The sequence below is a fragment of the Podarcis muralis genome, chromosome 2 (genome assembly GCF_964188315.1).
Source record: "Podarcis muralis chromosome 2, rPodMur119.hap1.1, whole genome shotgun sequence".
NCBI lineage: Eukaryota > Metazoa > Chordata > Lepidosauria > Squamata > Lacertidae > Podarcis > Podarcis muralis.
The window spans coordinates 11477780-11491566 of NC_135656.1; the positions used below are offsets into that span (position 1 = coordinate 11477780).

Consider the following 13787-nt stretch of genomic DNA (forward strand, 5'->3'; position numbering starts at 1 on the left):
AGGGGTGAGGAAGTTGCGTTATACCAAAGGTCAAGACTGTGTTTAAATTAATGGATTTTCCAGACCTATCCAGAATTCTGCTGTCTCTAGCAGTTTCTGAGCGGAAATCCATGTTTGGGCAGAAATCCGGATGTATGGCAGCCCATGTACGGTAGTGCCAAAAAAAGCTCGACAACTTTTCTGTCCGGATTTTCACTGTTTGAAATATGGCACCCCTAATGTATGGAAGTCACATTCATTAATTCCAACTTGTGAGTATGGACTCAGCTACATTAGTCAAAAAATGTGTTATAGACATGCAACACCAGGTGGCACTGGAGAGCAAAAAAAAATTCTGTGCGGATTTTAACATAGCGTTTCTTTTTCTTTTGTTATAACGATTTAATTTCTACTTATTTATAACATTTTTTCCTGTGCGTAGATGCACCCTATGACTAAGGTTGGACCCAACCCTGCCTGCTCATCTAGCCTGGCAATATCTACTGTGGGTGGCTGTGGCTCGCTTCAGGGTCTCAGGCAGAAAGCCTCTCACCCTCTCCCTCCCCCCCCCCCCCGCATCGCTTCCTGGTTCTGTTTTTAAACGGGAGACACCAGGGACATTCTGCAGGCCAGGCGGAATTTGTCTTGGACCTCAAGCTCAAATTTAGGCATGTGTTGATTTCTTAGTGTTTGATAAGTTTCCCAGCTTGTTTTTGACGTGCATCAGACCCAAATGCAACACTGAGTTTAGGCTGGAAGCTCCTCGGAGGCAGGGACCTTTCTGTTTTTCTTTATCAAACTCTACAAGGTCACCGAGCAAAGCAAAGCAAAAAAGCATTGCTTTGTTGTTGTTGTTGGTTGTTTTTTTTAATTAAAAAAACACTAGAAAAAGAGGAATGAAAACAGATTTTTAATCAAATTCTCGTTTTAAAAGAGGAAAGAGAAAGCAAGGTTTGTGCAAGCAGGCCAGAGAACGGGTCTTTGGGGTCTTTTTGTTCTTCTGCAGTGGGCCTTAGATGCTGACTGTTGCTTCCTCCTCCATGTCTCACCTTCCACTTCCATAAGCTCCTTGCAGCAGCCTCGGCTGTTCCCCTTTCTGAAGAAGGAAGGCCCGGTGGCGTTCCAGATATCATTGATGTTTATGTGAAGAGGGGTGAGGTGAGAATGGGGGAAAGCGAGCTGGAGGCCCTGGCGAGTTGGCAGCTTCTGCTGCTTCTTGTAAGGTTTGCAGAGGGAGGCGGTGGAGAAAGAAAACCGAAGGCTCCGGGATTTCAGGTGTAAAGTCCCACCCGCATTGCCAAAGGGTCCAGAGAAGGGAAGCAGAGCTGCTACAGGTCTCTTCCGAGCCTCTCGATCTCGTCGAGGAAGAAGTCCAAGTCCTCTCGGGTGACTGCAGGGTTAGTCACCACCTGGCGGAAGAAGTTGACTCTGTTGCCGAGTGGCTGGTAGCTCACCATCATGGACCCTTTCTTCATCATCCGCTCCTTGATCATAGGAGCTACCTAAACCCGGGCAAAGAAGGAACCCAGTCTCAGAGTTTGGTTGGACACTGGGACGCAGCACCCACCCACCCCAGTTTAGAACAATGAGCACATGCACAATGAGCACATGCACAATACCCACGGCCTCCTGTCAGAGTGGACCATTTCCTTTACAGCAGCGGTTCTCAACCTCTAGGTCTCCAGATGTTGTTGGACTACGACTCCCATCATCGTTGAGCTCTGGCCTAGCTATCTAGGGGTGATGGGAGTTGTAGTTCAACAACATCTGGGGACAAACAGGTTGAGAAAGGCTGCACAGGATTCTCAACACTCCCAGTATATTTCTGAGCACAATTCAAAGTGTTGATGCTAACCTTTAAAGCCCTAAATGGCCTCGGCCCAGTATACCTGAAAGAGTGTCTCTACCCCCATCGTTCAGCCCGGACACTAAGGTGCAGCTCCAAGAGTCTTCTGGCAGTTCCCTCACTGCAAGAAGTGGGGTTACAGGGAACCAGGCAGAGGGCCTTTTGGTTGTGGTGCCCTCCCTGTGGCGCGCCCTCCCATCAGATGTCAAGGAAATAAACAACTACAGTCATACCTTGAGTTGAATGCGCTTCGGGTTGAGCGCATTCGAGTTGCGCTCCGTGGCAACCCAGAAGTAATGGAGCGCGTTACTTCCGGGTTTCGCCGCTTGCGCATGCGCAGACGCTAAAAATGGTGTCACGCACATGCGCAGAAGCAGCAAAAAGCGACGCATGCGTGTGCAGATGTGCCGTCACTAGTTACGTTTGCTTCTAGATGGGGACAGGGCTCCGGAACGGATCCCGTTCGTATCCAGAGGTACCACTGTATCTGACTTTTAGAAGACACCTGAAGGCAGCCCTGTTTAGGGAAGTTTTTAATGTTTGGTGTTTTTAATATTCTGTTGGGAGCCGCCCAGAGTGGTTGGGGAAACCAGCCAGATGGGCGGGGTATAAATAAATTATTATTATTATTATTATTACCTTGCCCAATCTCAGACAGTAATCTGTGCATCCCTCCTTCCCGCGTAGGCTGGGAGGCACGTACCAAAAGCACAGATTGATGAATTCCGGCTAAAAGAAAAGAGGAACAAGACATCTTAAGGGAAGTGTTCAGGACTATATTTCTCCTACACACCCATCCCCTGTGAAGCGCGAAGTTCTGGGAGCCCTGGTATATATTTCAATAGCATACACCCCCTATCTGCAGGGGTGCATCTTTATCCTGTCAATCATCAGGTGCCTTCAGAGTTCAAGCCAGGCTCAGGGTGACCTTGAATCTTACTGCTGCAAAGCACAAAAATTATAGATAGAAGTGACCTGTTTTATAAGGTTTAGATCTCCGTGCTTGGTGGCATAGGATGCCCGGTGTCTGGCGGGTGGGCATGTTTCACCCAAAACACCAAAGAAAGATGCCTAGGCTCAAATTTGTTTGGCAGTTTGATGGTTGATTGCAGGTGACGAAACAGCCTGCAGCTCCAAGTGAAGAGTGCGTGCTTTGCATGAGGAGTGCTCTGAGTTCAGTTCCTGCCTTCTCCAAAATAACCTCAATGAGGACTAGTAAAGGTCCCCCCACAAAGACAGTTGCACTGCTTAAGGGCTTGAGGAATCATTGGTCCAACATTACAAACGACACCTTCATAGGTGTTGTCGTTGTTTAGTCGTTCAGTCGTCTCCGACTCTTCATGACCCCATGGACCAGAGCACGCCAGGCACTCCTGTCTTCCCCTGCCTCCCGCAGCTTGGTCAAACTCATGTTCATAGCTTCGAGAACACTGTCCAACCATCTCTTCCTCTGTCGTCCCCTTCTCCTTGTGCCCTCCATCTTTCCCAGCACCAGGGTCTTTTCCAGAGAGTCTTCTCTTCTCATGAGGTGGCCAAAGTATTGGAGCCTCAGCTTCAGGATCTGTCCTTCCAGTGAGCACTCAAGGCTGATTTCCTTCAGAACGGAGAGGTTTGATCTTCTTGCAGTCCATGGGATTCTCAAGAGTCTCCTCCAGCACCATAATTCAAAAGCATCAATTCATCGGTGTTCAGCCTTCTTTATGGTCCAGCTCTCCCTTCCATACATCACTACTGGAAAAACCATAGCTTGAACTATACGGACCTTTGTTGGCGATGTCTCTGCTTTTTAAGATGCTGTCTAGATTTGTCATTGCTTCATAGGTGTAAGACTAGTCAAAGAATAGTGAAAGTCTCAGCAAGCCTAGGGGCGCCCTATTGTGTCCTAGGGTTGAGCCCTACCACCGAATACAGATTCTGAGACTGAGGCCTGTCGAGTCCTGGAGCTCAGGCACTTCTTACCTCTATCACCAGCTGAAAGCCTTCTCTCTTCTTGATCTCATCAGCCAGGTACCTAGCAGAGGGAAGGAGGAGAAGGCCAGGAAACTGGGATGAGCTCTGTAGCATTCACCTGCCGGCAACTAGGCAATGGAGGTGTCATCCCAAGTCTCTCGGCTTTGAGAAAGGGAGACCACCCACCCCGCTCCCACCTTTACCCCGCAAGGCACACCTGGTCATGGCGAAGGCCCTGTCGACTCTCTGCTCTAATCCCCTGGTGCCATTGGCCTTCCACATCAGCCACAGCTTGAAGCAGTCGACTTTGCGGCCACACTGGATGGTCTGGTCCCCCCTGTCGTAAGTCCTGTTGTAGAACTTGTCCGTCTGGAATAGGTAAGTGGCTTCAGCGCAGTGGCATCTCTGCAGCAGGCCCTGCCAGGGAGGAGAAGCCAAAACAGAATTAAAAAAAAATAAAAATATGTTCCTACGTTCTATTGTAACATATTCCTGCCTTTCCCCACCCGGTCCATTAAAATGGCTTTTGATCATTCTCTAGACTCTAGAGGCCCTTCTTTGCATGTCTCTTCCATTAGAGGCCCAGAAGGCATCAACATGAGAGCAGGGACTTTTCTGTGTTGGCACCCTGCTTGTGGAATGCTCTCCGCAGGGAGGCATGCCTGATTCCTTCATTACATATCTTTAGCTGCTAGTCAAAAACATTCCTCTTCTCTCAGGCCCTTGGGTACTTAAATAGTCTAGCGTCTTTTAAATTGTTTTTCTTCGTTATTATGCTATGTCATTTGTGTTTCTATATTGTAAACTGCCCTGTAATCTTCGGATGAAGGGCGGGATTGATATTTAATCAATCAATCAATCAATCAATCAATCAATCAATAGTTAGCGTGGCTTTCAACCACAGTTAAGAAATACACAGGATAAAACCACGAGATTAAAAAAAAAAAAGATCAGGAGACTCAATAACTTTTGGGACTTTAGAACTGGAGCGAGACCAGGCTTCCACAGGGTAAAACAACCACCACCACAATATAGGACACACTTCCACAACCTTGGGCACTCCAGATGTTTTGGACTCCAAATCCCATCATCCACAGTCAGCATCATGTTTTGGAGTACAGTTCTCATCAGCCCTAGCCAGTATCATGTGGATGATGGGAATTGTAGTCCAAAACACCTGGAGGCCACCGGGTTGGGGAAAACTGGTTGATGGAGACAGCTGTTTCTCCACATCCCAGCTAAGTGCAGTTCGAAAGTGGGCAGGACACAAAGGGAAGTGTCTCCACAGCAGATCTCAAGGACTGCCTTGCCCCTTATGAGCCAGGCTACTCTTAATAATAATAATAATAATAATAATAATAATAATAATAATAATAAAATTTTATTTGTATCCCGCTGTCCCCAGCCGAGGCCGGGCTCAGAGTGGCTAACATCATAAAAACAACACAATATTCATAAAAACAGACATCAATTAATTCTCTTTGAGAAGTCCTGGTCTTGAGGTGGAAGCGGGACCTTGCAAATCGGAGAGACAAACATCCACCCTGCATGGGCCAATGAGAGCTCACTGAGACAGGTAGGACTAGGGCTATGGGTAGTCAAGAATTCCATGCCCCCCCCCAAAAAAATCTGTCTGAATCCAAGCTCCAATTTATTTTTTAAGTGTCTATCCCTTACGATTGCAAAATTGTTGCTTCAGAGTCAGGGGGCAGCGGGGGACTGTTTGCCTTACTTAGAAGACGGGTGCTTTGGGATTCTTTTGCATAGCTCCCCCCTTGCGATAGCTAGCAGAAGCACAATAAATTCTGCACAACCAATAAGCAAATATATGCAAATCTGTGTATATCTTTGGCACAGCGTACATACACACAGACCTCACCTTGACTTTTGGGTGGAGGCAGGAGTGGACGGGGCCACATTTCCTCAGGGGTGATCTGTCAAGTTTTCAAGCTGGTTGTGAGTGGGGGGCCAAAACGAGTGGTGTGTGGGGCCGCAGCCAAAAGTGTGGCATGTAATCCACTGGGAGCAGTCAAATACAACATTCTTTGTTTTCCTAGAGTAGACATGCAAGAGGATGTTGGTCCAGCCAGTCGAACTTCCTGTTACACCTGGCTGGAGCATCCTTCCTTGCATGTGACTAGTGGGTGGGCGTAACCTTTCCAGACCAGGTAAAAGGACAAGGCATGCTGCCACTCTCTCTCTCTTCCTCCTCCATCTTCCTTTTGTCCTGCGAACTTCCTGGACTGAACTGCTGGCTGCCAGCCAAGCAGTCCCCCAGGTCATCTCCCTTATGGGGTAAACCTTTTTGTATATGTTTGTAATTTGAAGCCTTAAGCCTGCCTTCAGGGATCACACTGTGCTCTGCCTGATCGTGAGTCAACTTTCTTTTTATTTCTGATGAATAAGACTGTGGTGTCTTTATTCTTTTAGGAGGGATTCAAGGGATCTTACCAGGAAATATTAGAACACATTTCCATTTGGACAAGCCAGATTGAATTGCTTTTTGCCCACAGACTGTCTCGCCAGAGTGGTGCATGTTCTAGTTATCTCTCGCTTGGACTACTGCAATGCGCTCTATGTTGGGCTACCTTTGAAGGTGACCCGGAAACTACAACTAATCCAGAATGCGGCAGCCAGACTGGTGACTGGGAGTGGCCGCCGAGATCATATAACACCGGTCTTGAAAGACCTACACTGGCTCCCAGTACGTTTCCGAGCACAATTCAAAGTGTTGGTGCTGACCTTGAAAGCCCTAAACGACCTTGGTCCAGTATACCTGAAGGAGTGTCTCCACCCCCATCATTCTGCCCGGACACTGAGGTCCAGCGCTGAGGGCCTCCTGGCAGTTCCCTCGCTGCAAGAAGCCAAGTTACAGGGAACCAGGCACAGGGTCTTCTCGGTAGTGGCACCCGCCCTGTGAAATGCCCTCCCACCAGATGTCAAAGAGAACAACAACTACCAGACTTTTAGAAGACATCTGAAGGCAGCCCTATTTAGGGAAGTTTTTAATGTTTAATAGACCACAGTATTTTAATATTTTGTTGGAAGCCGCCCAGAGTGGCTGGGGAAACCCAGCCAGATGGGCAGGGTATAAATGATAAATTGTTGTTGTTGTTGTTTTGTTGTTGTTGTTGTTATGAAACTCACATGATTTTGCAACCAGTTTCCTGCTGTGTAGCAAGTTAGGTAAAGGTAAAGGGACCCCGGACCATTAGGTCCAGTCGTGACTGACTCTGGGGTTGCGGCGCTCATCTTGCTTTTATTGGCCGAGGGAGCCGGTGTACAGCTTCCGGATCATGTGGCCAGCATGACTAAGCTGCTTCTGGTGAACCAAAGCAGCACACGGAAACGCCGTTTACCTTCCCGCTGGAGCGGTACCTATTTATCTAATTGCACTTTGACGTGCTTTTGAACTGCTAGGTTGGCAGGAGCAGGGACCAAGCAACGGGAGCTCACCCCGTCGCGGGGATTTGAACCGGCGACCTTCTGATCAGCAAGTCCTAGGCTCTGTGGTTTAACCCACAGCACAACCCACGTCCCATAGCACAAGTTAGGAAGGGTATTAATAAACAATATATCCTCTCCTGCCACCCTCAACATTCCAACAAAAAGTGGGTGGGATACTCCTTTCTCCGAACCTTCTCTTTTCTTCATTTTTTTTCCCTTCCTTGCCACTCACATGGCATTAGGCCAGTTCCTTAAGCTGAATCATCCCCAGCCCAAATACCTACGGAGTTGTCTCGGAGCAGGAAGGCAGAACACTGCAGCCCAGTCATAAGCATTTTGTGGGGATTCCAAGCCACAGAATCTGCCCTGTGTAGGGAAACAGAAGAACAAAGTTATCACAGCTTGTTTCGACATGGAACATATCCTATTCTAAGATGCAAGAAAATGCAAAGCAATGTTGTGGGAAGGGGGAGCGAACTGGGGGAGAAGAAAATCCAACATTGCAACATAAACAAGGCTTTTCCAGAAGGAAACGTATGTCAGTTTGACCTTCACATGTCAGGGCTTACAGCTCTGGGTGAATTTTGAGAATGCCCCAAATATATATTTTACTTATTCCTCTGTTGTTTGGACAGACTCAGGCAAATGCTAACAGTATCAACATTCACCAATGGCTCTTTAGGCATTCACAGTTGTTTGGAATGATCAATACATATACTGTATGTGGCTGTTGACATCCACTGTTACAGGAAAGCGCTGGTGGAGGTCTTCAGGCAGGAATGGTGCCACCAGCACTCTGGTCTCCCAGACAAGACTCTGCCAGCTAAGCATAGGCACCGACTCCATGGGGCTTGAGGGGGCCCGAGCCCCCTCAAAAATTCGTTTGGGGGGGCTCCGCCCCCCCAATAATCTCCGGCGCCCCTCCAGCAGAGCGCCATCGCCGCCCCTCCCCCAGCCCAAAATGCACAGGGAGGGGCGGGCTGCATGCCTCCTGCCCTCCCTCCCGAGCAAAAGCTCCACCCAATTTCCTTTGGAGCTGATTAATAGGCGCAGCACGCTCTCCCCTATTCGCTCACGAGGAGGCGGCGCCACTTTATTTGCATATTCATGAGCTTATTTATTATTCATGAGCTTTCCCGGGCCCCCCCAATATTTTTTATAAGTCCGCGTCCCTGCAGCTAAGAGTGCCCTCTGTGCTGCAGAACTGGTGTGGGCACTGCCATCTGTGCCCGTAGCATGAAGGTGGTCAGTTGAATTCACAAGCGAATGTAGATACATAAAAACTTTCCATCAAAACCAACTTGTCGTGCTCAACAGCAATATACATTCGCTCACCCTGAGTGTCTGGCACCTATCTGTAAAAAACACACACACACACACACACACACACACACACACACACGACACTTAAGGAAACTATATGCTGTTGTCATAAATTAAAACTTCTTCTTTTTTCGGTTTTGTTCATTTGCAGATTTCTGCAGGGGGTTAAGGAGCCCAAGTTTCATCCTTCATCATTGTAAAGGTTCCAAGGGGTTGCTCGGCTGTGAAGCCTTGCTTTTGATGCAAAAATAAATTTTATCTGTCCAGAGCGCCACTCTCCCGTGGCTGGCTCATTCACTGGCAGAATCCGTGAGTGGGCGGTCCTTAAACTTTCCCCAGCAAAGTAATTTCTTGATGCCCAGTCTGCGCCTCCCCTCTCTGCGCAGAAGCCTACTGCGCAAGGAGGGCGTGGATAACGAAGGACCCCTCTCCTCCCCACTTTGCTCAGGCAAGGTGTCCTGGCACCGCCTCGCCTTCTCCGAGCCCTGCAGCTCCTCTCCACTGGAGGCGTGGTTACTCTCCTCCGCTGAGGAGGAGCTGCTTCCCACGATCTTTGGGGGCTCTCTATAATCCATCTGGCTTTTCCTCTCTCCCTCCTGAACCGATGGCAGTACCCTGACAATCATCATCGTTCATTGTTCAGATATCAAGCATTCCAAATGCTGGCTTATCTTGCCAGCAGAGTCTGGAGGTTATTGGCCTCATTTAAATAAAAAAATGAAAGTTTGCTAAATCTTTAAAACATATGCCTTTCTTGGTCAAAAACTCAACAGCTTTGTGTATGCTAATGTTTTCATAACCGTTAGAAACCACGCCAGGCTGTACCAAGCCTCTTTCAATGAGACCAGCCCCATCTCTGACCTCCAGGCCATCTGTGACTGGATCTCCTGCTTTTGACCACCGCCCCCCATGCAAGTTTGCCTGATCTAGTGCCTGACTTCCAGCCTGCCTTGTTACTGGCACCGGTTCCTTTGACCCATCTTGGAATTGGACCCCAGCAGCAGCCTGTTGCAAAATGATGCCCTGGATTTGACAGTAATCTTATGAATGAAATATACTTGGAGTCGAGAGTGGATTTCATGCTCTTTATTCAGCTCATAGTGGTGAGGAGGAATGGAAGTTCCCCCAGAATGTCTGCTTTATATACCGTATTTTTCGCTCTATAAGACGCACCAGACCACAAGACGCACCTAGTTTTTGGAGGAGGAAAACAAGAAAAAAAATATTCTGAATCTCAGAAGCCAGAACAGCAAGAGGGATCACTGCGCAGTGAAAGCAGCAATCCCTCTTGCTGTTCTGGCATCTGGGATAGCTGCGCAGCCTGCATTCGCTCTATAAGATGCACACACATTTCCCCTTACTTTTTAGGAGGGAAAAAGTGAGTCTTATAGAGCAAAAAATACGGTACATTAATTACACAATGGGGCCCACGTGATTGGCTAATTCCAGGATTCTCCTATAGGCCAATCAGGTTGTGGATTCACTTCCACCTGGAGCTGGATTGGGTGGCTCCTGTGGACCAATCAGACTGCTGCATTCTGGACCCTATTGTTCTAGGACCAATCAGACTGCTGCATTCTGAATCCTATTGTTCTAGAACCAATCAGACTGCTGCCTTTTGGATTCTATTCAACTCAGTACATAACAATGAAGGACATGAATCAGGCCAATGACAAGCGGTGGCTTACCAGGGCAGGTGTCTTATCTGAAAGCTATTGGGCTGCCGAGATATTTGGCCCTGAACCAGCAGCCTCACATACAACCTGTAACAGAGCACCAGGGACCTGTTATGGCAGGATCCGGGGCTCCTTGCTTTCTGTGCCAGCTTGCCAGGCAAGGGAACTGCCTGCCATTTTGTGGAACTCTTGTGGACTCCCCTTCCTTGGAGGTTTTTAAGCAGAGGTTGGATGGCCATCTGTCATGGATTGCTTTAGCTGAGATTCGTAGACAACCCTCTATGAGTCTATGATTCTAAATCAGCAGGGGAATAAGTATGTAGGGATTTCACCTGGCTGGTGCCATATAAAGTTGCTGACTCGAGACTGGCTGCTCGGGTATATGCTGAGCTGCTTCACCAGCCCATCCATCCGCATTTCCGATGTGGGGGGTCAGGTGGGATTGTTATGAGGAATTATGAAAAATGGAACAAGCCATTGTGTCCGCAGTGAAAGCATTGCGTTGACTGGGCTTGGGTCATAGACAATAATTTCTGATCAAATCCCACAAGCCTCTGCATCTCTGCCATTTTCTCTACTGCCCATTTCTCTATGCCTGACAAGCACGTATAAGCATTCTGAAACACAGACCAGGCATCCTCAGTACATAAAGATAGTAGGTTACTTTGATGTAGCGTTTGTTAATCTTTAGGTAGATCTTCTGGCCAGGAAACAGAGTTTCACATGGAAGTGATAAAGAAGAAGAAGAAGAAGAAGAAGAAGAAGAAGAAGAAGAAGAAGAAGAAGAAGAAGAAGAGGAGTTTGGATTTGATATCCCGCCTTTCACTCCCTTTAAGGAGTCTCAAAGCGGCGAACATTCTCCTTTCCCTTCCTCCCCCACAACAAACACTCTGTGAGGTGAGTGGGGCTGAGAGACTTCAGAGAAGAGTGACTGGCCCAAGGTCACCCAGCAGCTGCATGTGGAGGAGCGGAGACGCGAACCCGATTCCCCAGATTACGAGACTACCGCTCTTAACCACTACACCACACCATTCCTCTCATGTTTACTGCTTGTTTATGACCTCCGGGGTTGCTGAATGCACTCCTCCTTTAGTCCTGTTTTATTTACCCCAGAATGTATGCATGTTCAAATTAGCTCTTTGTAGTTTTAACTTTAAGTTTGTCCCACGTGGGGTTTTTTTGAAATGCTCAGAGGAAATCTGATTGGTTCTTACGAACACTGTGTAAAAAGTTCTTTTGTGAATAAAATGACCTGGGCCAAGGGGTGCACAGATTATTATTGGCACTTCTTCCCAGAGTCTTGGTGGTCAAGCCTCGTGTGTATTTTATTAACCAGAGTCCAATCCTTCCTTGCTTTTGGGACGCAACATTCCAGCCCTTGCACCACCGGTCCATTGGTATACAGCTCAAACTCCACTCAAGAGTAAATATTGCCTACCTCTCGACTCCATTCAGAAGGTGCCGGTGCCTCTGTGAGAGGAGGGCACTGCCACCCCATGCAGCCTACAAGAGAGTAACAGAGGCGTATCGGTCATTAAGAACCCATCCATGCAAAGTGTGTCAACGAGGTGCTTGTGTGGTCAGAAATCCCAATCTGAAAATACCTGAAGAGCATAATTCCAGGGATAGCTGACCAGTGATGGAATGGGAGTCTCACACCCGTTTATGCATTTGATCTGTTCCATCGTGGCATATCTACTGAGCACGAGAGCTGGTTGTGGGACAGACCCACAACTGCCCCTATGCCACCAACAGTTAAGGCCCGTCTAGGGGGCACGGGTGGCGCTGTGGGTTAAACCACAGAGCCTAAGGCTTGCTGATAGGAAGGTTGGCGGTTCGAATCCTCGTGACGGGGTGAGCTCCCGTTGCTCAGTCCCTGCTCCTGCCCACCTAAGCAGTTCAAAAACACGAAGTGTAAGTAGATAAATAGGTACCGCTCCGGCGGGAAGGTAAACGGTGTTTCCGTGCGCTCCTCTGGTTCACCAGAAGCGGCTTAGTCATGCTGGCCACATGACCTGGAAGCTGTACGCCGGCTCCCTCGGCCAGTAAAGCGAGATGAGCGCCGCAACCCCAGAGTCGTCTGCGACTGGACCTAACGGTCAGGGGTCCCTTTACCTTTAAGGGCCCGTCTGTAAGGGCTAGAAACTTGAGGGCAATCACAAGCTCCAGATGAAAGCATCTCAAGACACTAAATTCTGCCCCCAAACCCAAAAGCTGGGCTTACTTGGAATGATCACAGATATGAAGAATACATCCAACCCTTCCTCCCGGTCTTTCCCCCCCTGCCTTGATTTTTGTCCCTCTTCCACCCTACTGCCTCTTGGATAATAATTAAACAGTAATCACCCTACAAAGCAGATTGCCTGCTACATCTATGCACAACTGATTCACTGCTCTGGTCTTTCCTCAATAGGGGCAAGTTAGTCTGTTGCATCGCTGCATTTGCAGCACACAATCACTTCTGATGCAGAGACATGACAGAACAATTCATCCTAGGAGGTTAGCTGTTGCATCTCTGCATGGGCCCAATCTTGCAACTGCATCCTGAAAGGAACAGGATTGTGAGATCATCCTCGGACCAAAAAAATAAAATTGCATGGGGGAAATGATCATGACATTAGTTTTTGCACATGACATCAGAAAGCAATTCCGTGGACATGAATCACTGGTCAAGATCCAAAGAGACCTGTGTATGTACACAAAGGTCACTCTGTGTGTGCAGAAAGAAACAGCTGCTTTTACCTTTCGGCTGCAGCTCCTGTTGACTCCCTGAATGCTACTTCAGGAGAGATTTTGGGGAGGGAGGAGCAAGGGACCATGATAGGAAAGCCACCTCACCTTCCAATATGTCAGAAGTGGACCACCTGTCTCTAAGGACCATCTTCTATCCTTGATATGGGTGGCATTCAGGGTTTAAAAGACACAGAACACACACACCCCTCCCCATTTTCTCCCCATTTTCTCTCCCTCACACACACACTTATAACAGGCACCTCCTGCCATCCCCAAGGATCTGTAGGGCACCAAACCCCCAGCGTGCCGCACTTACATCAACGTGAAGCCAGATCTTGTGCCTTGCGCACACTTCCGCAATCTCAGCCACGGGGTCGAAGGCTCCCAGGACGGTGGTGCCACAGGTGGCGTTGACAAAGAAGGGGAATGCCCTCTGGAAAAGAAGAACATCAAGAGCACGCATTGGCAGACGGGAAGTATAGCTGGCGCAGTCTTTGCCAACCTGGTGCCCTCCGGAAGTTTTGGGCTACAACTCCCATCAGCCCCAGCCAGAGCAGTCTGGGTTGGCTAGGGCCAATTTCCTGCGAACATTGCGAGGAGGTTGTGTCTCCCAACAACACAAATCCCCCCCCCCCAATTGTATGTCTCTCTCTGATCATGTTTGGTAACTGGTTAGCCACCCCTGTTAACAACAAAAACAACAATTTATCATTTATACCCCGCCCATCTGGCTGGGTTTCCCCAGCCACTCTGGGCGGCTCCCAACAGAATATTAAAAACACGATGAAACATCAAACATTAAAAACTTCCCTAAACAGGGTTGCCTTCAGATG

At 48.3% G+C, this 13787-nt stretch overlaps 1 protein-coding gene across 5 annotated transcripts in view; it reads right to left on the reverse strand.

Moving 5' to 3' along the window:
* Positions 1-870: 870 nt before the first annotated feature.
* CSAD (cysteine sulfinic acid decarboxylase) overlaps positions 871-13787 on the reverse strand; it is a 30096-nt gene continuing 17179 nt past the window's right edge. For 4 of the 5 annotated variants that reach the window (XM_028709390.2, XM_028709381.2, XM_028709399.2 and 1 more), the window contains 7 exons: positions 13271-13387; positions 11660-11724; positions 7507-7588; positions 3993-4192; positions 3785-3836; positions 2465-2554; positions 871-1481 (listed from right to left, as the gene is read on the reverse strand). In XM_028709390.2, coding sequence (XP_028565223.2) covers positions 1308-1481; positions 2465-2554; positions 3785-3836; positions 3993-4192; positions 7507-7588; positions 11660-11724; positions 13271-13387 — 780 coding nt within the window. In that variant the 3' untranslated portion in view covers positions 871-1307. The remainder of the gene's footprint in view (positions 1482-2464; positions 2555-3784; positions 3837-3992; positions 4193-7506; positions 7589-11659; positions 11725-13270; positions 13388-13787) is intronic. The other variant, XM_077923871.1, reaches the window with a different exon arrangement.